This window comes from Micropterus salmoides, unplaced genomic scaffold, assembly GCF_014851395.1.
Source record: "Micropterus salmoides isolate LMB-PRFRI ecotype aquatic unplaced genomic scaffold, ASM1485139v1 Ms_hic_scaffold_7, whole genome shotgun sequence".
Lineage (NCBI taxonomy): Eukaryota > Metazoa > Chordata > Actinopteri > Centrarchiformes > Centrarchidae > Micropterus > Micropterus salmoides.
The window spans coordinates 1,226,244-1,253,159 of record NW_024044459.1 but is presented as its reverse complement, the minus strand read 5'-3'; the positions used below and the strand labels follow the sequence as shown (position 1 = coordinate 1,253,159).

At 41.2% G+C, this 26,916-nt stretch overlaps 1 protein-coding gene across 2 annotated transcripts in view; it reads left to right on the top strand.

The window, feature by feature from the left end:
* Window positions 1-26,086, top strand: part of mamdc2a (MAM domain containing 2a) — an 85,103-nt gene extending 59,017 nt beyond the window's left edge. The window contains exons 9-14 of one of the 2 annotated variants that reach the window (XM_038704114.1): window positions 10,242-10,507; window positions 18,597-18,693; window positions 23,636-23,782; window positions 24,033-24,292; window positions 25,426-25,510; window positions 25,752-26,086. In XM_038704114.1, coding sequence (XP_038560042.1) covers window positions 10,242-10,507; window positions 18,597-18,693; window positions 23,636-23,782; window positions 24,033-24,292; window positions 25,426-25,510; window positions 25,752-25,813 — 917 coding nt within the window. In that variant the 3' untranslated portion in view covers window positions 25,814-26,086. Of the gene's footprint in view, window positions 1-10,241; window positions 10,508-18,596; window positions 18,694-23,635; window positions 23,783-24,032; window positions 24,293-25,425; window positions 25,511-25,751 lie in introns of those variants that run through there. The other variant, XM_038704115.1, reaches the window with a different exon arrangement.
* The last annotated feature ends 830 nt before the right edge of the window (window positions 26,087-26,916 follow it).

The window sequence follows — 26,916 nt, the reverse complement described above, 5'->3', positions numbered from 1 at the left end:
TACTAACACAACTTCTCCCCTTTCTGGTAGTCTTGTGCTTTCTCGTCTCTCTCCTCTCTCCTATCACTTCCTGCAGGTTTTCTGGCTCTGGAGCTGTGGAGTCTGGATCTGTGGCTGCGGGTCACCTGCTGCCCCCGTGTTCCTGCTCGACACCCTCTGCTGCAACGACTATTGTTGCTAGTCTTATTGTTATTATTGTTATTATAATCATTAACATTATGATGGTTACCATTAACACTATTATAAATATCTGTACCATTTTTCATTTAGTCTATAGCAACATCACCTTTACTGTCTGTACCTCTGTGTGTATATTGTGTAGGCTGCCTCCCTCCCCTCTCTCTCTCCTTACATCTCTCTCTCCTTACATCTCTCTCTCTCTCTCTCTCTCTCTCTCTCTCACCCCAACCGGTCGAGGCAGATGGCCGCCCACCCTGAGCCATGGTTCTGCTCGAGGTTTCTGCCTCTTAAAAGGAAGTTTTTCCTTGCCTCTGTCGCCTAGTGCTTGCTCTTGGTGGGAACTGTTGGACTTCTGTAAATATCATCACAGAGTATGGTCTAGACCTGCTCTTTTATGAAAAGCGCTGTGAGATAACTGTTGTTGTGATTTGGCGCTATATACACTACCGTTCAAAAGTTTGGGGTCACATTGAAATGTCCTTATTTTTGAAGGAAAAGCACTGTACTTTTCAATGAAGATAACTTTAAACTAGTCTTAACTTTGAAGAAATACACTCTATACATTGCTAATGTGGTAAATGACTATTCTAGCTGCAAATGTCTGGTTTTTGGTGCAATATCTACATAGGTGTATAGAGGCCCATTTCCAGCAACTATCACTCCAGTGTTCTAATGGTACAATGTGTTTGCTCATTGGCTCAGAAGGCTAATTGATGATTAGAAAACCCTTGTGCAATCATGTTCACACATCTGAAAACAGTTTAGGTCGTTACAGAAGCTACAAAACTGACCTTCCTTTGAGCAGATTGAGTTTCTGGAGCATCACATTTGTGGGGTCAATTAAACGCTCAAAATGGCCAGAAAAACAGAACTTTCATCTGAAACTCGACAGTCTATTCTTGTTCTTAGAAATGAAGGCTATTCCATGCGAGACATTGCTAAGAAATTGAAGATTTCCTACAACGGTGTGTACTACTCCCTTCAGAGGACAGCACAAACAGGCTCTAACCAGAGTAGAAAAAGAAGTGGGAGGCCGCGTTGCACAACTGAGCAAGAAGATAAGTACATTAGAGTCTCTAGTTTGAGAAACAGACGCCTCACAGGTCCCCAACTGGCATCTTCATTAAATAGTACCCGCAAAACACCAGTGTCAACATCTACAGTGAAGAGGCGGCTGCGGGATTCTCGGCTTCAGGGCAGAGTGGCAAAGAAAAAGCCATATCTGAGACTGGCCAATAAAAGAAAAAGATTAAGATGGGCAAAAGAACACAGACATTGGACAGAGGAAGACTGGAAAAAAGTGTTGTGGACGGATGAATCCAAGTTTGAGGTGTTTGGATCACAAAGAAGAACGTTTGTGAGACGCAGAACAAATGAAAAGATGCTGGAAGAATGCCTGACGCCATCTGTTAAGCATGGTGGAGGTAATATGATGGTCTGGGGCTGCTTTGGTGCTGGTAAGGTGGGAGATTTGTACAGGGTAAAAGGGATTCTGAATAAGGAAGGCTATCACTCCATTTTGCAACGCCATGCCATACCCAGTGGACAGCGCTTGATTGGAGCCAATTTCATCCTACAACAGGACAATGACCCTAAACACACCTCCAAATTGTGCAAGAACTATTTAGAGCAGAAGCAGGCAGCTGGTATTCTATCGGTAATGGAGTGGCCAGCGCAGTCACCAGATCTGAACCCCATTGAGCTGTTGTGGGAGCAGCTTGACCGTATGGTACGCAAGAAGTGCCCATCCAACCAATCCAACTTGTGGGAGCTGCTTCTGGAAGCGTGGGGTGCAATTTCTCCAGATTACCTCAACAAATTAACAGCTAGAATGCCAAAGGTCTGCAATGCTGTAATTGCTGCAAATTGAGGATTCTTTGACGAAAGCAAAGTTTGATCTAAAAAAGATCTTATTTCAAATACAAATCATTATTTCTAACCTTGTCAATGTCTTGACTCCATTTTCTATTCATTTCACAACGTATGGTGGTGAATAAGTGTGACTTTTCAGGAAAACACAAAATTGTTTGGGTGACCCCAAACTTTTGAACGGTAGTGTAAATAAAATTGAATTGAATTGAATTGAATTCTTACTGCACATGCTTCTTACATCGTTTACAGCAGAGTCACCCACAATCAGAGTTTGAGGCCCAGTCGTTAGCTTTCCCTGCAGCCTTTTACTTTCTGATTTACTCTCAGTCCATACTCTTCTGTGTGAGGACGGGAGGTTATCCAGGTCATCAGACCGAGATCCAGGGTCCTGCAATAGTGGTGAAAATCTGTTCTGCTGTTGTACACTCGGTTGTTGGGGAGGTTTGTTGCTAACTCTCCCTTTCGCAGTTGTCCACGGCTGTGTCCTACCAAGAACAGGGGTTGAAGAGGCACTCTGCCTGGATGATAATGCAGGCCAGCCAGTCGCATCACAAATCTCAGGGCGCTGGGTTCTGTCTGTTACTCGTCCTCCCATTTCCCCAGGAAATGATTTACTCTTAGGCTTAGCACCAAGAGCGTTCCAGGGAGGACTCCCATTCCCAGATTTATTACCCAGTACACAGGCCTTGGTAGTCTTGTTGGTGCTAATTAGCCGTGTGTTAGCATGCTCTTGTCCACCGTTTTGGGTCCACAGTAAAGAGGTGTCATTCCCAGATAGTCCATTCACTTCTAACCTGTGGATCTTGGTTTCCAGCACAGTAATTTTCTGTAGAAGTTTGTAGAAGTTGTCCATGGAGAAGAGGGGCCATCTTATTGCTAATTAGCATTAGCTATAGCTCCAGTCACTGCAGTACAGGCTAGTGCTATTGATAGGCCACACTCGCGTAGCACTAAGATCGTAAAAGTTTTCAAAGTATGGCAAGAGACAACTTTATCTGACAGTCCCAGTGATTTAAAAGTATCCAAGAGCTGCTGATTTCTAGCAAAAAAAAGAGAGTTTAAGCAAAAGAATGCAAGGAGAGGCAAGAGCAAGCAGCAAAGTGTCTATCTGTCTGCACTGTAAGAAAGCAGGAAGTAAAGGGCCAGTTTGATTTGATCATGTTCAACAATAGGTCTCCGGAGGTCGAGCAAAGGTCAACGCACAGGAGACACACTAAATATAAAACAGTATATCAAGTAAAACATCTTTTTTACTTTAATTTTTTACTTTTGCCATCTGAGCTAAGCAGTAAGCATTTATCAGTCTTAAAACACAGGCCATCAGAGTTAAAGCACAGGCGAATAATTTTATCAAATGGTTTGCGTATGTGTCAGGCAGTCAAACAGTATCTATGAAGGCCCCCCAAGAACCAGAACCAGTTGCTTCCAGTGTCCTCATTCGCACAATACCACATAAGGGAGGAGGATGTCTTCCTTGTATATCACAGCATTAGTCCGACCATCACCCCTGATGAGTCAAAAACGCGTCAGTCAAGAGCAGTTTTTGCCAGTCCTGTCTGGTCCTGCGAAGGTGGGTTTGTGCCAATAGGTTGCCAGTGATGTCCGTTATGGACCTGCCTTACAACAGGCCTACAAGCCCTCAGTCCAGCCTCTCTCAGCCTATTCTGGACAGTCTGAGCACTGATGGAGGGATTTTGTGTTCATGGTGTAACTCGGGCAGTTGTTGCCATCCTGTCCCTGTCCCGCAGTGGTGATGTTCTAATGTACCAATCCTGTGCAGGTGTTGTTACACTGCGAGGACGATGAGCTGTCTTTCCTGTCTCCCTGTAGCGCTGTCTTAGGCATCTCACAGTATGGACATTGCAATTTATTGCTCAGGCCACATTTGCAGTCCTCATGCCTCTTTGCAGCATGCCGAAGGCATGTTCCCACATATGAGCAGGGACCCTGCGCATCTTTCTTTTGGTGTTTTTCAGAGTCAGTAGAGAGGTCTGTTTAGTGTTCTACGTTTCTATAACTGTGATCTTATTATATGAGTTGTTAATGGTTCATAAGATCATTTGGAAAGTGTAAGAAAATTATTACATAACTACTTGTTTTTTGACATTCCCTAGGATGAATATAAACAATCTCAGCATAAATCATAAATCTACCAGTGGCAAAGCCCAAATGATGCTATTAAGACTACCCGAAAGTAGGGCTGCACGGTTAATCTAATTGCAATCGCAATGTCGTCATGTGATAACATAACCACAAAAAGTGTGTGATTTAATAAAACAGAAAAAGTGTATATTACACTTCACTATTCTCTGTGTGCGCTGCAGTCTGCTCATTATCTCTGCCCACGGGCAGAGGCTCTAGCATGTGCCCCTAAAAACAGATAAGCCTACGTGCATTGAGAAAAATGATAAATGAGCAGTGTTCGAGTAACTTTTAAGATAACAACCTACTGTATCCCCCCTCACTTCCCCTCCGCTAATCGTTCAAATAAACATGAAATTTTTCAAACGAAATTTTTAAAGGGGACAAATAATCCAGCCAAAATTATACTTGATGCATGTACACAGAGGGAAGTCTTACTATTATTATTAGTGTAACATGGAGGCAGTGATGTTACCAAATTGCCATGAATTTTTGTACTTACTCTTTTCTCTGGCCAACAACACTCAGCAATAGTTGTTAAAATATGACTTAGGTTTGTGGGTTCACCATTAGTTGTATTATCCTAATTATCTTGCATCCTCCACATAGTATTTTAGGTTTCGTCTCTTACTTAGATAATCAACTGCAGCAAGCCAACTGATCTGCCACTTAACATCATACTGAGCAAAACCCAACACAATGGTCTACAATATTGGCGTAATATCAGTAGACACAGGCTCATCCCTGTGTTAGTTGTAGTAAAAGATGATAATAATAATAATAATAATAATCTTTATTTGTAGAGCACTTTTCAAAAACAAGTTACAAAGTGCTTCAACAAGTGCAAAGACAACGATACAATACCCAAAAGACAACAATACAAGCAAGAAAACATTGAAAAGACCAAAATACACATTTAAGATAAATATAAAATAAGTAAAATAGAATAAAATAAAAGGGATAAAATAAAGTCCAATAAGATCGGGAAAGGCTCTCCTATAAAAGTATGTTTTAAGAAGGGACTTAAGAGAGTTCACTGACTCAGCTGACCTGATTTCCTCGGGCAGGCTGTTCCAGAGCCTTGGGGCCCTGACAGCAAACGCTCTGTCCCCTTTAGTTTTCAGTCGAGACTCTGGAACAGACAACAGACCTCTGCCCGAGGATCTCAAGGTGCGTGCTGGTGCGTATGGGACTAAAAGGTCAGAAATATAACAAGGCGAGAGGCCATGAAGAGCTTTAAAAGTGATCAATAGAATTTTAAAGTTAATTCTAAAACATACTGGGAGCCAGTGTAATGAAGCTAAAATAGGAGTAATATGGTCATATTTCTTTGTTCTGGTTAAAAGCCTGGCAGCTGAGTTCTGGACAGTCTGGAGTCGATCAATAGATTTTTGGGTTAAACAAGTGAAAAGGCTGTTGCAATAATCCAGGCGTGATGAGATGAAGGCGTGTAAAATGGTCTCGGTGTCCTTAAAAGTTAACATAGATTGAATTTTTGCTATATTTCTAAGTTGATAAAAACATGATTGAACAAGCTTTGTGGTGTGCTGCTCGAAATTTAAATTACTATCAAACCAGACACCAAGGTTCTTTGCCACAGACTTAATGTGATTTACTAGTGAACTGCTGGGACCCGATGACCAGGATTTCTGTTTTGTCTGAGTTCAGCTGGAGGAAATTATTTGACATCCATTTTTTACTTCACAAAGGCAGTTGTTAAGTGAACTCAGCATTCCAGGGTCTGTGGATCTGACAGGCAAGTATATTTGTGTGTCATCAGCATAAATATGAATAGAAATGCCATGTTTATGGATAATATGTCCAAGGGGAAGCAGATACAAGGCAAACAAAATGGGTCCTAAGACCGACCCCTGAGGCACACCATATTTAACTGGACAGAACGAAGAGACATAGTTGTTTACAGACACACAAAACTTCCTATTTGACAGGTAGGATGAAAACCATTCTAGGGCAGTACCAGAGATCCCCACCCAGTGCCTCAGTCTGTCATATACTGTCATAATGTTGTGATCAATGGTGTCAAAAGCAGCGCTAAGGTCCAGGAGTACCAGGACTGAGCACATACCTTCATCAGCAGACATTAAAAGGTCATTGGTGACTTTAAGCAGGGCAGTCTCAGTGCTGTGGTACTTCCTGAAACCAGACTGAAACTTTTGAAATAATTTGTTATTCACCAATTATAATTATAATTCTCAATTTACACATATATACAACAATTGCCTTTTTCCTAGCTGATTATTTAAAGGTTGGACCTGCTGATTCCAATTCTTTCCAACAAACATCTTTCTAAGTTTTCTCTATTGAAAAAACATTTTTTATTAGATCCCCATCAGCACCAGTATAAATATTGGATATTCTCAATGGGGTCTATTCAATTGTATGGTCATAATGAAAAATTGATTGTTAGACAACGTTCACATTTTCACTGGAGGGAGCTGTTTTGTAGCTACAAATAAAATCCAATCATTTAATATATTTTAATTGAAAATATTTAAAGAATAAATGACACTATTTCTAGTAGGCCATTTAGTTCTACTTTATTCTCCACCATATTTTAGTGTTCACTCATAAACTACAGTAATCTTCTCACTTTGCTTTTCCCTTTAGATACACAAGCACACACCTACACCTGTCTCTCTGCCTGTATCTGTCTGCTCTGACTTTAATGATTTTAGTAGTTTTCTACTTTTCACCCGCCATTCCATTTTCATAGCAGCAGGTGACCAGTGTGGAGGAGGCTTGTTATTAATTACCAGTCGAGACCACCCTGGTATGAATGACATCAGCCCCAACAGCTGTGTTTACTGATGCTTTATCTGGTCCATGCTTTATAATATCCAACGTGTCTGCTAACCTGATACAAGAACGCATTTCTTTCTGTGTGTTTCTCTGCAAATGTTAATAGTGAGCGTTATGTCTTCTTCCACACCTATGACATGTTTTAGCGTGTGTGTGTGTGGCTGTGACATTAGCTGGTTACTGTCTGTGCTGCTGTGCTGCTGTGTGCATGATGTGGAACACCGTGCAGAAAATTGGATATTTGATGCAGCTCGGACCCAGTCACCGGTCATGGTCACTATTCCAGTCCCCAGGCAATTGATCTGCGCATCTCAAGCTGTAGTGGGTGACTTCTATCCAACAAGCTATTAAACAAGCTACCAAACAAGCTTGCAAGCCTTACTGGAGTTCTGAAGTGGCCTGACCCCCCTGCGATTTATGCTCTACAACCTGTTGTATTGTGAGAAAATAAATCTACCTACCTATCACCTGTTGTGCAGACAGAAATGTAAATCCATCACAAATCATGTAACAAATGACTTTAAGGTAGAAGTATAAGCATAAAGTATCTTCTTTTAATGCAAACACTGTAGGAGTTACCTGTATAATGTCTCCATTAATTTGTACTCAACATGAACAAATACTAAATACATCTGGCCACAGAAAACAGAAAAACCTTTGTTGTTTTACATGTTTTTATAGAAAATAATGTGTATTAATAATGCGAGTGATCAAACCAACTGCCTATGACTCTATAAAATAAATGTAAATGCTCCGTATTTGTATAGCGCCTTTCTAGTCTTTTCAACCACTCAAAGCACTTTTTACACTACATCTGTATTCACTCACATTTATACACTGAGCCTAAGTGCTCAAATAGAAACTAACATTCACACACATTCATACACTGGCGGAACAGCCACCGGGGGCAATTCGGGGTTCAGTATCTTGCCCAAGGACACTTCGACATCCAGCCTGGGGGGAGCCGGGATTGAACTACCGACCTTCCAATTAACGGCCAACCCGCTCTACCTCCTGCTCCACAGCTGAATGTTTTGCTTTGAGTTTGGTTTAATAACTTGGCCAAAGAGAGAAGTGACATGTTACATTTTCCATTATGACTGTGCTCTGGCAGTTAGCCTAGCATGTGATTTAATGTTAGGGGGCCTTTAAACAGCCACTGCAAAACTGTTCATGAGCTTGTAGGGATTTATAATAAAGTAATGCTAAGTGTACACAAGCAGTCCTAAAACAAGGTCATTTACAATGTCCGGGTATGTGAGTGGTCTCGTCTGGTTCTGTAACATTAATCCAGTCTTAGGCTGCCAAGTCATATGCCTGGACGTTGTTTATCGTTATCAGTTTGTCCAAATAACGTTTCTCAGGAGTGACTTTAAATTTCTCCTGGTAGGGTCCCTTCTCTTTTTTTCCCTTCTCCGTTTCTTCCATTTTCCTTTAGATTATACCTCTCGTCGGTGTGTTATATGGTTTTTAGCCAAAACAAAATGGCGCAACCGGCAGGCAAACAGAGCTTGTTCCTGTAAACATGGCACCCCCATCCCAGCATGCAACACTGCGTGATGTACCTCCACACACTAGACTATAAAGTGTAGCCCACACTAAAAAAATACGGGCCTTAGGCCTAAGCAGCGCTATTTTGACCGTCAGTGCATCCAGTAATCTTTCTGCAGTGTGCTCTCACTTTAGCGGCAGACTGCACCGAGGACACAGAGAAGCGGGTTAAGGGGTGGCTGTGGCTCAAGAGATAGAGCAGGTTGCCTTTTAATCGGAAGGGCAGTGGTTCAATCCCAGGAGCAGCATGTCAAAGTGTTCTTGGGCAAGATACTGAAACCTGAATTGCCCCTGGTGGCTGTTCCACCAGTGTGTCATGGTGAATGCAGATGTGTAAAAGCGCTTTGAGTGATCGAAAAGACTAGAAATGCACTATACAAATGTGGAGCATTTACATTTTACATACTAATATGTATGTCTAAACAATGCTTTGAAATGAAACAAGAGCAAACTCAAACTAAACGCTTTCAGTATTTTCATAAGCCTGAAACTCCTGCTGCTCCGGGTGACACTGCAGCTCCAGCAGATGATACGAACGTTAATGTTAGCAGTTCCTGGATGCTTGCTCATGCATTTTTTTTGGTTTTTGGAAGAGAAGTGTGCTTGAGAAGATGTGGACCCCTTTTTGTATCCTCACTTTTAAGTTTGTAATATTCTGTAGTGAAAAAGTTTTGGTGATAGAACTGCACAAATGTTCATTGTTATTACTGCTACCAATAAGCCTCAGCTTTCCATTATTGTTTATAATAGTTGCAACTTGCACTCTTAAATGTGCATTAAAAAATGGCCCGCTGATAAGACCTGTGCTCCAGGGACCATATTCATCTAAGCCTGCAGTGTTGATAACACAGAAGCAGTCCTTTAGAATTCTCTCAATTACATGTACAAGCATACCATGTATTAGTGGGTGTAGTGGTGCTTATGGGACTTTACTCTGGGACATGTCACTCTGAGACGGGTCGCTTGGATACAGGGGAGTATGAGTCTGGGAGGGAAGAACTACAGTATACTCACTACCAAAAACTAGACTACACCACATGAACTGAGTTGCAGGCAAGTCTGACAGGTAATATCGAGCAGGGAAATCCAAACGACACGGAAACAAGCAGGGACACTCGACTAACAATGACATTACATTTATTCATTTAGCTAACGCTTTTATCTGACAATTGCTAGCAGATAAAAGCATGTGCAACCAGAGGTTGCAAACCTCTGGAGCGTAAGGTGTTTTGCTCAGGGACACATGGGTAGATGTGTCACACTGGGGAATTGTCTAATCCACTGCACCATCACCGCCCCTGATGACAGCAACAACAAGCTACAATGATCCGACAAACACTGAACAGAGTACATATATAATGACACAAACGAGCAGGGAGGGAGAGACACAAGGTGCGACACATCAGGTAACCAAGTGACAAGCAGACACGGAAGACTTCAAAGTAAAACAGGAACAGGCAGAAATGCAGACTAACAGACAGACTCGCTGACACCCAGACGCAGACAATTCAAAACACATAAAGAGGCAGACAATGGACAAAACTCGCAGACACCAGACTCAGACCAGGATCGTGACATGATGTACAGGGTATTTTACTTTGCACCTTGTACCATCGTAGTTACACTAATATTACCACTCTTGTTCATATTTATGTTCTTTGTCTTATCTTTCTTAGGCTGTTACCTCCTGGCAAACACACGTTTCACTTCGAGGCCTGGTTATGTGGGTCGGCTTCACGGTCCTTTTTTACCGGGGAACCACAAATACTGCCTGAGGTTCTACTACCTGCTTCATGGATTTAGAAAAGTAGACAATGCTCTAAGTCTTTACATTTATGACGAGAACAATGTGGCCCTTGAGAAGGTGTGGAGCCTGGCTGACACTTCCAGGGCTGTATGGACTGAGGTGGAGATCACCTACATGAAGCCCATGTTTTCCAAGGTATGAAGCACTTAGATAGGTGATGTACGTGGAAGGTGATGCTTTTTAATGACCTGAAAGCAAGGCAGAGCAGGGCAGTTTTTTTATAAAGCACATTTCAAACATAGACACAAAGAAAAGTAATAGAATAATAAGAAAAACAAGAATAATTAACATAATAGGATTACAGTGCTATAAAATGGTCAATGGGGAGTTAAATTTGTCCAAAACATTAAAAACATGAGGGCCTTCACATAAAAGGCGAGGAGATCTGACTATAATTACATTTGTGTGTTCCATTAATTGAATTTGTTGTTAGATGTGTTCTTATGGTATGTTTGACAACGTTAGCCTAATTCTTTTGCTGCAGCAGCTGTACTGTATGTCGGTGTTTCAACATTAAGAAATTTCTTATCACTGCAGAAATCAGATTCATTTAACACACTCAAAAAATGTTCCAAACATCATTCTAAATTAACTTCATAAAACAACGAAACTCAATTCAATTCAATTCAATTCAATTTTATTTATATAGCGCCAAATCACAACAACAGTTTTCTCACAGCGCTTTTCATAAAAGAGCAGGTCTAGACCGTACTCTGTGATGTTATTTACAGAAGCCCAACAGTTCCCACCAAGAGCAAGCACTAGGAGACAGAGGCAAGGAAAAACTTCCTTTAAGAGGCAGAAACCTCGAGCAGAACCATGGCTCAGGGTGGGCGGCCATCTGCCTCGACCGGTTGGGGTGAAGGAGAAAGAGAGAGAGAGAGAGAGAGAGAGAGAGAGGGGAGGGAGGCAGCCTACACAATATACACACAGAGGTACAGACAGTGAAGGTAATGTTGCTATAGACTAAATGAAAAATGGTACAGATATTTATAATAGTGTTAATGGTAACAATCGTAATGTTAATGATTATAATAACAATAATAACAATAAGACTAGCAACAATAGTCGTTGCAGTAGAGGGTGTCGAGCAGGAACACAGGGGCAGCAGGTGACCCGCAGCCACAGATCCAGACTCCACAGCTCCAGAGCCAGAAAACCTGCAGGAAGTGATAGGAGAGAGGAGAGAGACGAGAAAGCACAAGACTACCAGAAAGGGGAGAAGTTGTGTTAGTAACATGCAATAATGGGATAAGGTTGCATACAGAGGGAGAGAAAGTAGAGGAGAGAGGAGCTCAGTGCATCATGGGAAATCCCCCGGCAGTCTAGGCCTATAGCAGCATAACTAAGGGATGGTTCAGGACTAACCTGAGCCAGCCCTAACTATAAGCTTTATCAAAGAGGAAAGTCTTAAGCCTACTCTTAAATGTGGAGATGGTGTCTGCCTCCTGAACCCAAACTGGAACCTGGTTCCACAGGAGAGGAGCTTGATAGCTGAACGCTCTGGCTCCTAGTCTACTTTTGGAGACTCTAGGAACCACAAGTAACCCTGCATTCTGGGAGCGCAGTGCTCTGGTGGGGTAGTAAGGTACTATGAGCTCTTTAAGATAAGATGGTGCCTGACCATTAAGAGCTTTGTAGGTAAGAAGAATGATTTTAAATTCTATTCTGGATTTTACTGGAAGCCAATGCAAAGAAGCTAAGACAGGAGAAATGTGATCTCTTTTCCTGGTTCCTGTCAGAACACGTGCTGCAGCATTCTGGATTAGCTGAAGAGTCTTAATGGACTTTTTCGAGCAGCCTGATAATAAGGAATTGCAGTAATCCAGCCTAGAAGTAACAAATGCATGGACTAGTTTTTCTGCATCATTTTTAGACAGGATGTTCCTGATTTTCGCAATATTACGTAGGTGAAAAAAGGCGGTCCTTAAAATTTGCTTAATGTGAGACTTAAACGACATGTCCTGATCAAAGATAACTCCAAGATTCCTCACAGTGGTGCTGGAGGCCAGGGCGATGCCATCCAGGGAAACTATATCTTTAGATAATGCGTCACGGAGGTGCTTAGGCCCCAGAGCAATAACTTCAGTTTTATCTGAGTTTAACATGAGAAAATTACAGGTCATCCAGGTTTTAACATCCTGAAGGCACATTTGAAGTTTAGCTAACTGATGAGTTTCATCTGGCTTGATCGATAGATATAACTGAGTATCATCTGCATAACAATGAAAGCTTATGGAATGTTTCCTGATAATATTGCCTAAAGGAAGCATATATAAAGTGAAGAGGATTGGTCCAAGGACAGATCCTTGAGGAACTCCATGAGTAACTTTGGCGTGCATGGAGGACTCATCGTTAACATGTACAAACTGAAATCGATCTGATAAATAGGACTAAAACCAGCTTAGAGCGGTTCCTTTAATGCCAATGAAATATTCCAGTCTCTGCAATAGGATCTGATGGTCAATGGTATCAAATGCAGCACTAAGATCTAATAAAACCAGTACAGAGACAAGTCCTTTGTCTGATGCAATAAGGAGGTCATTAGTAATTTTCACCAGTGCTGTCTCTGTGCTATGATGAGCTCTAAATCCTGACTGAAAATCCTCAAATAAACTATTGCTCTGTAGAAAGTCACACAGCTGTTTAGCAACTGCTTTCTCCAGAACCTTAGAGAGAAATGGAAGATTAGATATAGGTCTATAGTTGGCTAAAACATCCGGATCAAGTTTGGGCTTTTTCAGAAGAGGTTTAATTACAGCTACTTTAAAGTACTGTGGTACATAGCCTGTTGATAAAGATAGATTGATCATATCTAGTATAGAGGTGCTGACTAAGGGTAGAACATCTTTAAGCAACCTAGTCGGGATGGGGTCTAAGAGGCAGGTTGATGGTTTAGATGAAGAAATTATTGAAGTTAGTTGGTAAAGATTGAGGGAAGCAAAACAGTCTAAACATGTATCTGGTTCTACAGCTGTTTCTAAGGTTCCTGAGTTAAGAGATAAGTCGGTGCCAGTTGAGGGCAGGTCTTGGTGAATTTTGTCTCTAATAGCTAGAATTTTATCATTAAAGAAGCTCATGAAGTCGTAACTACTGAGAGCTATGGGAATACTTGGCTCAATAGAGCTGTGACTCTCTGTCAGCCTGGCTACAGTGCTGAAAAGAAACCTGGGGTTGTTCCTATTTTCCTCTATTAATGACTAGTAGTACGCTGCTCTGGCCTTCCTATAAGTTTTAAGACTATCTTGCCAAATTAAACGAGAATTTTCCACTTTGGTGGAACGCCAATTCCTCTCAAGTTTCCGTGATATTTGCTTTAATTTGCGAGTTTCAGTATTATACCATGGAGCTAACCGTCTTTGTTTTAGTATTTTCTTTTTTAGAGGGGCTACAGAGTCGAGTGTCATTCGCAGCGAGCCTGCAGCACTATCAACAAGATGATCGATTTGGGAGGGACTGAAATTAGCATAGGAGTCCTCCGTTACTTTGTGACTAGATAATGTATTTAGAGCTGATGGAATCGCATCCTTAAATTTAGCTACAGCACTATCAGACAGACATCTTGTATAGAAATTTTTGCCCAATGGCGTGTAGTTCAGCAATACAAACTCAAAAGTTATCAAACAGTGGTCGGATAAAGAGGGATTCTGTGGGAACGCCACTAAATGTTCAATTTCAATACCATACACCAAAACAAGGTCCAGGGTGTGGTTAAAACAGTGAGTCGGTTCATGAACACTCTGAGAGATGGAATCTAACAAAGAGATAGACGCAGTACTGAAGCTGTCATTCTCAACATCCACATGAATATTAAAATCTCCTACAATAATAACTTTAAAGTTGACAAAAACTCAAGACAAGACTTTCAAATGAGTTATAGTTTAGTTTAGGTTTAGAGCTGATTAGTAGGCTAGAGTCGAAGATAGCTGCAACTCCACCTCCTCGGCCTGTGCCTTGAGAAATGTGAGTATTAATATGACTGGGAGGGGTGGATTCATTTAGGCTAACATATTCTCCATCACCCAGCCAGGTTTCAGTAAGACCAAATAAATCAATATCATAATCTGATATTAGTTCATTTACTAGTACACCTTTAGAAGAGAGAGTCCACATTTAACTCTCCTATTCGTTTGCACTATTGCTCTTGTGGTTTTAATTTTTATGAGGTTTTTATGCACAGCTCCTCTTCTGTTTACCTTTTTAAATAATTTCGATGGTCGGGGGGCAGACACCGTCACTATAGGATTTTCACTAAGTAACTCCTGAAATGGAGGAGCAGAGAAGTGTGTTAGACTGCGACTCTGCCTCCTGGTCTCAACTCTGGGTTGTCATGGATTTGGTCCACTAATAAACTTGGCCAGATTTCTAGAAATGAGAGCTGCTCCTTCCCAAGTGGGATGGATGCCGTCTCTCCGAATCAGACCAGGTCTTCCCCAGAAAGTCTGCCAATGATCAACAAAGCCCACATCGTTTGCTGGACACCACCTCGACAACCAGCGGCGGAATGACGACATGCGGCAATACATGTCATCACCACAGCTTCAGTTCACCATTTACTGAGAACTCACCTCATTATGTTCCCAGATAGCAAAAGGTGGGTGCTACTTAAGTAGACTCAGACTTAAAGTCATAATAAACTAATTCATAGTCAACTTGAATACCAAAATATATGCTCATAATGGAAGCTTCAGATTACAACAAGCACAAAGCTTTAGAGCTTCACTCAGTCTCTGTAGGATGATGTAGGTGTAGAAAGCATCAGCATGACCCACAGCAAACAGAAAGCAGAAAACAGTCTGTGGGGTCTTCTATGGATGGTTCTGTCATTTTCCAAGAGAGCAGGGTCAGTACACAGGGCTTTTATAGCATTGATCTCTTATTTGGAACATAACCTGTACTGGAGCAGATTAGCCGTTAAGCATCAATTACCACTTTTAGAAGTAAAGCACAAAGAGTGAATCAGAAGAATCATAGTCGGATCCTTCACTCTTGTCATGTATGTTGCATAGTTTGCCCACCAAAGGGCACGCCACAAAACAAAAGAATCAGCTGTCCGGAGTCCGGAGTCTACTGGAGCATGCAGGAACAAAGGAGAGATCTGGTTAACCAACGAATGACTCAGTTATTTAAGTCTAAATACATGACTTAAATAATAATAAAATAGCCTCCATCACTTCTCCTCTCCTGAAAACATTCATGACCACCTCTCCCGGCTTCTTCCGGGTCACAGCAGTTTGTTGCCTACAGTAGGTCTGTTGTGGAGGCTACGCTGTTGACAGACTTGATTGTAGATTTATTTCTGAAACAGGGTGTGGCAGTTCTAGCAATTGGCCCTATTATTTCTCACTAGTTCATCACTTCCAAATATTTTCTAACATCACTTGCAGCGGCTAAAGCCACATATTGTTTAATTAAATTAGCTACATGTCAGAACCCTATTGAAACTGAAGGAATTATTTTTATCACATCACATATCACATTTTAGGCGGCCTTAACATGCTCAAAAACTCCCCAAACTTGGCACAAAATTTAAGGGTGGCGAAAGTTTTCGTGTCATATTGTTTTCACGCCCCTACAGTGCAGCCCCAGGGCCACATTTAACCAAATTGTACAAAATTTTTGTGGTCATATCATGTCTAGACCTAGAAAAAAGTCTCTGGGAGTGATGCCCATAACCCAACAGGAAGTCGGCCATTTTGATTTTAACGGTCACTTTTGGCAATTCACAGGTTACATACTTCAACTCCTCCCCCTAGGGAATTAATCTGATCAACTTCTTTATTTTCGCTGTGTAATCTTAAGGCATTGATGATGAAAAGTTGTGCAGTGAGTTTTTGTTGATGGGCATGTCTGTGGCATGGCATCAAAAATCGATGATTCACCATGAAACAGGAAGTTGTTAAAACTTCAGCATACATTCTCAGATCTGTACCAAACATTACATGTTTCATGAGAGTCCCGCCCTGAACACTACTGACAACAGGAAGTGTCAAGTTTAACGCTGTGATGTACTAGTCCTAGCAGGTTGGCCCCATCCACTTCAAAGCAGTCACATAAGAGCCTTAAGACGTTGATGATGCTATGTTGTTGACAGCTTGTCTGTGGCGTAGTGGCGAAGTTCGATGCTTTGCCATGAAACAGGAAGTTGTTATAACTTCAGTGTGCATGCTCAGATCTGTCCCATACTTTACATGGTGGATAAGAGTCCCACCCTGAACACCATATGCATGGAAATATCCACTCAATGTCATAGCACTACCTACTGGCAACAGGAAGTAAGCCCTTTGTGACAGAAATCATTTGATTTACATGGCATTAAAACAGCATGATCCACACTTCACCTACTGGTACACAACATATAATTAGCGGGTGATCTCTAGCGCCAAATATTGGACACAGGAAGTGACAATTAACTCCTTTGTGACCTGTCCAAAACGCGTCATTGCACACCCAACGCTGCTTGCAGCTTCAATTAATAGTGCCCGAGCATGAAATATTTCATCATTGACAGGGTGCGTGGTTTAACAAACTCATTTCTCCCATCGACTCCGACCTATTGTAAAATTAGTGAGTTAATGGCATGTCCGTAGCGTGGTAGCTAAGTGTCCTCTACTGAGCTCCGAATTGCCCCCGATGGATGTTCCATCTGTGTATGAATGTCTGTTTGAGCAGTTAGGCTCAGTGTATGGGTGAATGTGATGTAATGTAACAGCGCATTTACATTTTACAATCTTGTGCCTGGAAGTTTTGTGAGTTGTATGGCGATGAAGCTCAAAACTTCGCCATCAAACAGGAAGTTCTTGTAACTACACTTTATGTGCTCTTATCTGTACCAAATGTCACATGTTTGATCATTTTAGGATTGATTCTATTGTTTGTTTTTAAAGCCCATCATGGCCTAGCTCCAGCCTATATCACTGATCTGTTGAAGCTGCATGCTCCTTCAAGGTCATTAAAGTCTGTGAAACAGGCTCTTCTTGTTGTCCCTAAAACACAACTCAAGAGCAGAGGGGATCGAGCTTTTTCAGTCGCAGCCCCGAGACTGTGGAATGAATTGCCTCTCCATGTCAGACCGGCCCCCAGCCTTCCGGTTTTTAAATTGCGTCTTAAAACACATTTTTATCCCTTGGCATTTAATCCGGCATGAGAGCTGTATGTTGTATTTGTCTATTTATTATTTCATGTCAATGCACAGCACTTTGGTGAACCTGGTTGTTTTAAATGGGCTTTAGAAATAAAGTTTGATTGATTGATGAGTTGAAGGCGTGCCGTCAAATATCAATGATGCCCCATGAAACAGGAAGTTTTTATAATGTCAGTGAACATGCTCAGATCTGTACCAAACTTTAAGTGCTACATTAAAGTTCCCCCCTGAACACATCTACATGCCAAAATTCATTCAATATCATAGCGCCAGGATGTAAGCCCTTTGTGACAAAAATAATTAGACTTACCTGGCATTTTAACAGCATGGTCCACACTTCACAGCATATGCATAAATAGCAGGTGTTCTCTAGCGCCACAAAGGCGACACAGGAAGTGACGGTTCACTCCTTCCTGACCATTACAAAAGTTGCAGCACTTTCCAACCATGTCTCCCGACCTCCAGCCACTGCTCCCACGATAGGCCCCAAGGCTCGTAAAGGCACGAGGGTTGCCCAACTCTGCTTACAGCTTTAATTTTTTTTCTTTTTTCTGCGAATGAATATCAAAATTTGGGGACCTAAACATGCTCAAAAACTAAAGCGTTCGAAGCGTGTAACAATTCAGAATCGCGTCGGCAGAGCAGCGGCACCTGCGGTGCGGCCTCTGTTTCTATTTGGCAGACCCAGACAACTACACACAATATTTCCTTTTGTGTTCATTAGTAGTAGTACTCTATAGTTTATAATGGATCTTTAAATCTTTGTTAATCTAAGTTTTTATTCTTATTTATCAAAACTTTAGTACATTTTGTTGTCCTTTTGTTCATCATTTTGTTAACTTAGTGAGGTCTCATAATAACAAATGTAAGGGATAATCTTTGTTTACATTATGTGTGAAAAGAATATTGGCTGATATATATAATATGCATATCGGATTTTAAAATCCTCAAATATCGAAATGAGTATCGGTCTTAAAAATCCCAGATCGGTCGGGCTCTAATATGGAATGATAAATGGACTAGAATGTTAACTGGATAAATGGTTGAATAGCATTTTTCAGTCTTTTTTCTGTCTTCCAGGTAGTGTTTGTCAGCATATGTAAGAACTTCTGGGAATGTGGCCTGGTAGCCATTGATGACATCACTATCAGCCTGGGGGACTGTCAAATCACAGCAGGTAAAAGACTCACTACATACACTGCTAACTGTTGTTGATGCCTGAAATAAGCCAGGGGCCTTCCAAGTTCCTAAAACAGGTTATGTTCCAGATAAGAGATCAACTCTAACGTTATAAAAACACCACCTATTGACCAATCAGGTCTCTTGGAAAATGACATCACCATCCGTAGAAGATCCCACAGACTATTTTCTACTTTGTTTGTTGTGGATGATGAAGAGAATCTTGAGCGATTTTTTATATTTAATGTTTAATATGAATGTTTTTATTTTAGGTTAGTAGTTATCTTGTTGCCCATGATAGAGACTGGCAATGTGGCACCCCACCTTTTGCTATTTGGATGTAGGTAATGTGGTGAGTTTTCAGTAAATATTATACAGCCTTTCGACCACTATTTGTGCTCCTTTCATGGCATAAATTGATTTTTTCATTTTGTTGCTTTATAAAGTTTATTTACAGCACCATTTGGAACATATTTGAGTGTGTTAAATTAATCGGATTTTTGAAGTGACGAGAAGTTCCTAAAAGTGAGGTGGAACAACCACTTATTCAGTACCCAAGGCTAATTAACCGACACACAGCCGAGCTAAAAGAAAAAGGCTAATATTTTTATACACGCCATAAGAACACATTAAATAAATGCTTTTATATTATAGGTTACGCCTGTTCATTTTGGCATTCACACTGTCAGCGATTTTCCGTCTTACTGCCTGTTTCAGCTGCAGCTGTGCTACTTAGACTATGGCTGTTTTTGTAATATTGCAGTTTGCTCTTTGTTTGTAAAAAATGATGCTCCTCTTCCTTCAGTTCTAATAGGGTCCTTGCACGTTTCGTGTTTGGGCCCTAATAATTCCTTCAGTTCTAATAGGGCCCTACTAATACCATACTCATGTCATTACAATTATTGTATAACATAATAATGATTAGCAGAGCTCGCCTACATAGGCTATATACTTTTTGTCGTGGAGTAGTTATTACCTTACATATAATCTGCCACAATGACTATATTCAATGTAGCATATTCACATTTAGTTTGTCCCTCTACCAGCACGCTTTTCATTCTAGCCAAAACTACGAAAGATTTTCAACCACCATCTATGACATAGTGACCCAGAGAAAACGCTGCTCTTGAATGCATCTAATACTACAAGGCTGTCTACAACCAGGACCTGCAACTTTGAGATTTCACATGTTTCACATTTGAAACAGTTGAAAGAGGATCTAACTTAGTTAACCTTGTTTGGCAAAAAACCATGTTAGATACTCAGCTCACGTTTCACAGATATGTTTAGAAGAATATGTTGAACGGTATAGTTTAACCACTCATTAATGTTACCTACTGATCAACATGGCATTAGCTAGCTTTGTGGCTAATTTAATTTAACAATGTGCGGCGTTAGCTGCTGTAAGTGATGTTAGAAAATATTTAGAAATAATAAACTCCGGAGAGATGAGCTAGAACTGCCACACCGTTTCAGAAATACATCTACAATCAAGTCTGTCAACAGCGTAGCCTCCACCACTCAACTACTGTAAAATTAAACATACTGCTGTGACCCGGGAAGAGGCCAGGAGAGGGCCATGACAAACAGGAGGGTTAGCAAGTATTGTTCCTGAATGTTTTCAGGAGAGTAGAAGTGGTTAGGGCTATATTATTATTTAAGTCATGTATTTAACGTGATGCATGACCAAGTTACACCTTACAGCCCTCTCCGTTGTTCCTGCATGCTCCTGTAGATTCCGGTCAGCTGATTCTTTTGTTTTGTGTGCTTTTAATAGGGGAGTTGCTGAGTGCCCTCTGGTGGGAAAACTGTGCAACACTCATGACATGAGTGAAGGATCCGACTAACAACAGTCGTTATGGTCATTATGGCAGTCTAGGCCTATTGCAGCGTAACTTAGAGATAACTAAGGGACCCGAGGCAGCCCTAACTATAAGCTTTATCAAAGAGAACAGTCTTACTCTTAAATGTGGAGATGGTGTCTGCCTCCTGAACCCAAACTGGAACCTGGTTCCACAGGAGAGGAGCTTGATAGCTGAACGCTCTGGCTCCTAGTCTACTTTTGGAGACTCTAGGAACCACAAGTAACCCTGCATTCTGGGAGCGCAGTGCTCTGGTGGGGTAGTAAGGTACTATGAGCTCTTTAAGATAAGATGGTGCCTGACCATTAAGAGCTTTGTAGGTAAGAAGAATGATTTTAAATTCTATTCTGGATTTTACTGGAAGCCAATGCAAAGAAGCTAAAACAGGAGAAATATGATCTCTTTTCCTGGTTCCTGTCAGAACACGTGCTACAGCATTCTGGATCAGCTGAAGAGTCTTAATGGACTTTTTCGAGCAGCCTGATAATAAGGAATTGCAGTAATCCAGCCTAAAAGTAACAAATGCATGGACTAGTTTTTCTGCATCATTTTTAGACAGGATGTTCCTGATTTTCGCAATATTACGTAGGTGAAAAAAGGCGGTCCTTGAAATTTGCTTAATGTGAGACTTAAACGACATGTCCTGATCAAAGATAACTCCAAGATTCCTCACAGTGGTGCTGGAGGCCAAGGCAATGCCATCAAGGGAAACTATATCTTTAGATAATGCGTTTGGGTTCAGGAGGCAGACACCATCTCCACATTTAAGAGTAGGCTTAAGACTTTCCTCTTTGATAAAGCTTATAGTTAGGGCTGGCTCAGGAGAGTCCTGAACCATCCCTTAGTTATGCTGCTATAGGCCTAGACTGCCGGGGGATTTCCCATGATGCACTGAGCTCCTCTCTCCTCTACTTCCTCTCCCTCTGTATGCAACCTCATCCCATTATTGCATGTTACTAACACAACTTCTCCCCTTTCTGGTAGTCTTGTGCTTTCTCGTCCCTCTCCTCTCTCCTCCTATCACTTCCTGCAGGTTTTCTGGCTCTGGAGCTGTGGAGTCTGGATCTGTGGCTGCGGGTCACCTGCTGCCCCCGTGTTCCTGCTCGACACCCTCTGCTACAACGACTATTGTTGCTAGTCTTATTGTTATTATTGTTATTATAATCATTGACATTACGATGGTTACCATTAACACTATTATAAATATCTGTACCATTTTTCATTTAGTCTATAGCAACATTACCTTTACTGTCTGTACCTCTGTGTGTATATTGTGTAGGTTGCCTCCCTCCCCTCTCTCTCTCCTTACATCCCTCTCTCTCTCTCTCTCTCTCTCTCTCTCTCTCTCTCTCTCTCTCTCTCTCTCTCTCTCTCCCCAACCGGTCGAGGCAGATGGCCGCCCACCCTGAACCATGGTTCTGCTCGAGGTTTCTGCCTCTTAAAAGGAAGTTTTTCTTTGCCTCTGTCGCCTAGTGCTGCTCTTGGTGGGAACTGTTGGGCTTCTGTAAATAGCATCATAGAGTACGGTCTAGACCTGCTCTTTTATGAAAAGCGCTGTGAGATAACTGTTGTTGTGATTTGGCGCTATATAAATGAAATTGAATTGAATTGAATTGAATTGAATTGAAGTCACAGAGATGCTTAGGCCCCAGAACAATAACTTATGTTTTATCTGAGTTTAATATTAGAAAATTACAGGTCATCCAGGTTTTAACATCCTGAAGGCACATTTGAAGTTTAGCTAATTCATTGTTAACATGTACAAACTGAAATCGATCTGATAAATAGGACTTAAACCTGCTTAGAGCGGTTCCTTTAATGCCAATGAAATGTTCCAGCCTTTTCAATAGGATCTGATGGTCAATGGTATCAAATGCAGCACTAAGATCTAGTAAAACCAGTACAGAGACAAGTCCTTTGTCTGATGCAATGAGGAGGTCATTAAAATGTTTTTCTCCAGGGGATGAAGCAGTCTTCCCTCACTGCCCCTCTGGTTACCCTGACCTCACTGGATCTGAAATGTATAAATTCACATAGTGGGGGAGGTGTTAAACCATGTCTGATTTTATAAATTAAACAGATGTTTTTGAAATTAATTAGATTGTCCCAGGTAAGTAACTGATATTTCCTCAGAATACTACAGTGGTGGTAATGGTATGGTTTTTTATCCAGTATTTTTAATGCTTGTTTGTATAATGTTTCTAATGGTTTTATTGTTGCATGTAAAAGTCCACCCCAAAGGGAGTTCCCATTTCCCTCAGAAAACGCTGCTCCTGAACTGCCTGAAAACAGCTTGATTGTAGTCCAGCCTTTATTTCTGCAACCTATCTGTGTCACTTTGTAACACGCGTCACAATGCTTGCCTAGCGGCTAGTGTGGCACATCCTCAAAAACACAGGTGGAGAAACACACTGAGCTGCAGCTCACACAGTGACAAGACATCTGCTCACTGCCTCCAGTCTAGTTTGTGAACCAAAGCCGTGTTTTCCGGCTTGTCAGGACACGCCCTACTCTGCTTATGATTGGCTAGTAGTCCTTAATTAGGTACTGCGCATGTACAACTCCCAACAAAGATTTAATACTTTAATGTGGGATGCTTCCCCCGGCAGCTAAAACAGGGCCTTCAACACACAGGGTGAAAAGAGGAGCTGCAGCAATGTGCAGTTTGAAAAATATGGTGTTTTTGAAAATAAAACCAATAAAACCTGTTCTGGTACAACCCCTAAATAAAATTATGAACCTGAAAATGAGCATTATATCAGTACTTTAAAGAGGAGGCCTTCATGTTGGAGTATAAAGGAAAACCATACACACAGACCTATACTGTTCATTAAAATCATTACAGACAACTGCGTGAGTGTTTGGCTACATTTACCTCAGATTATTATAGTGCACTCTGAGCTGCTGGATTGGAGAAATCCCACCACTGACCTGTGTCTGCTGGGCTGTCCTTCACTTGCAGAAGATCCTGGAGTTTTTAATGAAAACCGTAGACACACTGCGCTCAGCCATTTTCTTAGTAAAACTAGCCCCGGTTGCCCCTGCTCACCTTATGCATGTTGTGTGTTTGCTCCATAGGCTCCCTCCCAGGCCAGTGTAACTTTGAAAATGGAGTCTGTGGCTACATCCAGGATAAGAAAGAAGACAAAGCTGACTGGCTGCGAGTCAGAGGACACACCCCCACCTCCTATACAGGGCCCAGAGGAGACCACACTACTGGGGTGGGTGAGTTATTTCCTTATTCATTGCTTTGTTCATCATCCAGAGCTCACTGTTTAAGAATTTAATCTCAGGAATTCAGACTTTGACAAGTTGTTGGCTGTTGGATGTGTGTTCTCATTCACACAGTATTCTGTTCTTCTTTGTGTGTAGTATTTAAATTTTTTACAGCTGCAAAAACAACTCTCCACTGAGATCAATAAAGTTTCAGACTTGTCCTGTCTCCGCTCTTTTGTCCTCTCTGTTCTTCCTCCAGGTTACTTCATGTACATTGAGGCGTCACTCATGCATCCCGGTCACAAAGCTCGGCTACGGACCTCTGTCCTGCGGGGCTCTTTGTCCCCTCAGTGTTTGATCTTCTACTACCACATGTATGGATCTGGCACCGGCATACTGAGCGTGCTTTTGCACCACGGCAGCAAAGAGCATGACACGCTGCTGTGGAGACGGCGTGGTGAGCAGAGCGTCAGCTGGATGAGGGCAATGGTGGACTACCACTGTGATGTTCGACACCAGGTACGTCATTGAGTAAATGACAACAATAAGAGAGTGGTTCCAAATATAGAGATGGTGAGGAAACACCAAACAGCTAGTAGCCTCCCATGTCTCTGTTCATCATCAAATTAATCTAGCTGATTACAGACTCTGGCAGAGTTGTAACTCTTAAAGTATTAAGGTCACATTTCCTGCATAATTATTTTTATATATCTGCTATTTGCATCTTCAAGTAATTAAGTAACTCAAGTAAAGATAATGTACTTTTAAACAATGCTGTTACAATGGTACAAATTTACCCGGAAACTACTTTGTATCTTTATGGCTGACAAACACGTGCGTTTCCGACCTCTAGACACAACGGGACAATATGGTCACTTGACATTGTATCGGACCAACCCTAGATGTCATGCGCTTATATATATCTTCACTAGTCAGATTTGTCAGGGGTCCAGAGAAAACTGATTTGAGACACACTTTAATAATCTCATTTCATCTGTGGGACATTAGGGTCTGGACTGACATGAACAAACTAGTGTAACAGACTGCTGTGTCTGAAACATGCTCTGGGCCAGTGGGCAAGTTCTTTTCTTGGCCATCATGTCGCATGACAAGTGATGGAGGAAATTGCTCATGAGTCCTCACAAAGCAGCCACTATTTTCCAGTATTATTTATGTTTAGCTTGGTTTTGGTCTATTTTGTGTTCACTGCGACCAAAGTCTCAGCCCAACAACCCAATTGACTTTTTCCCTGTACCAACTATTCAACATCTGAGTAGCTTTCTTTATCTGAGTTAGACGGACACTCTTGGTTAATTACATTGCTTTAAATTGCTCAGTGGAACAACGAATAAAGCCACTGGGACAGGTTGTTCTTTGGGTCAGATGTGACTGGTTGTTGTACTCTCAGGTGCATTAAGTGGCTATGCTACAAACAATTTCATTTTTCAGTTAATTGACAAGCCGCCAATTTACTAGCCTTTCATGAATGCTATTAGATTTTCAAACATTCTTTTGCTGAACATTATTTAGCATTGTAAATAATGTGTCAGAATATTTAGAGTCAAAATAAATCATGTCCATAATATGTTTGTCCCACCCACTTTTATGCGTCTAGTGGACATACTCTGTTTCACATAGTTTTTTTCCTACAGATTATATTTGAAGCCATCCGAGGCCCATCACTACGAAGTGATATTGCTATTGACGACATCCTTATTAAAAGAGGACCATGTGAAGGTTAGTATAACACACAGTCTAAAGATCATACCTATTTCACTCTAGACTGCTGTTGTTGTGTCTTTACTTGTCCACTTTCATCTCTATGTCAAACTAATGCAGACATATTGTAACTGTACACAAAAGCAAAGTTTAAGATATTTTTCTCTTTAAACCAGACTTTGTTATGATATTTGTACAGTTCAGCAATACTAAATGCATTGTTTTACTCATATCTGTGTTGTCTTGTTGTTCTCTTTAGATCCTGGTGACATCATTCCATACTCAGGCTTCTCAGAGTATTTCAATGAGATTGAGAACTGAGACTGGCAGAGAGTCTTTCTATATAAATGCTTTGTAGTTTTTCATAGTTGGGCTGGGTTTCTTTCAGAAGTGTAAATGTGAATAATCCACCAAGACAATTTACAAAGCTGAAGAGCAATGCTTGTGATGCAGCTAGCACCTCCACTGGGAGAGAGTTAGAAGATGACAAATTTACAGTTTGCTCACGTTCTCAAAAATCATGTATGTAAATCATGGTGCAGTGTGGTCTCACTCTGTATAGATATGCCAACACATAAATCAAATGTTTGCCAAGTGTTGTTTTTGAGTTGAGAATTATTTTTCTTTGGTCCTTTCATTGGGGTAACTTACTAAATTAACAATAGAGAAAAGACTCTCAGTAACACTAAACACTCCTTTAGGTCACACATTTTAGATAGAGATAGAACTTGCTCCAGATTCTTACAGATTCATTGTAGAGCCCTTTGAGACACAACTTAAAGTAATCCAGTGATTTAGTAATGCAATTCCATTGAGTGACACAAAAAAGAATGGTGAAAATAAAAGCTGAGGCTGAGATATCCTGACTTTTAGTCCATAGTATGAGTCAAACTCCAAAAACACTTTACCAATAATGCAACACAATCATATGTTTTCATGAGACCCCCCTGCCTGGTAAACAGCTACATATTTTAAACTGCGTGCCCCCAGTTTGTAATGTTTGGCTTTCTATTCATTGGCCACAGAGGCAAAGAAAAACTTCCTTTTAGGAGGTAGAAACCTCTAGCAAAACCTATATTCAGGGTGGGTGGCCATCTGCCTGGACTGGGTGGGGAAAGACAGCGGAGAGGGGGGAATGAGCCATTTCCACTATTTAGTGGAACTAGCAAAAGTGGATTAAGATGCTATGCGTTTTGGACATTAAAGTAGGGGCCATATAGTTAAACAGAGTGACCAATCTGTGCTTAGTTTATGTACTGTGTTGATTTGTTATCAGACACATCTACTGAAAGCGACAGAAGCAGAAAGGAAAGGGCAGAGAAAGTACAAAACTATGGGGAGATGGAAGAAGTTGAGTTAGTAGCATGCATTAATGGGATGAGAATGCATACAGATGGAGAGGGAGAGGAGGAGAGAGGAGCTCA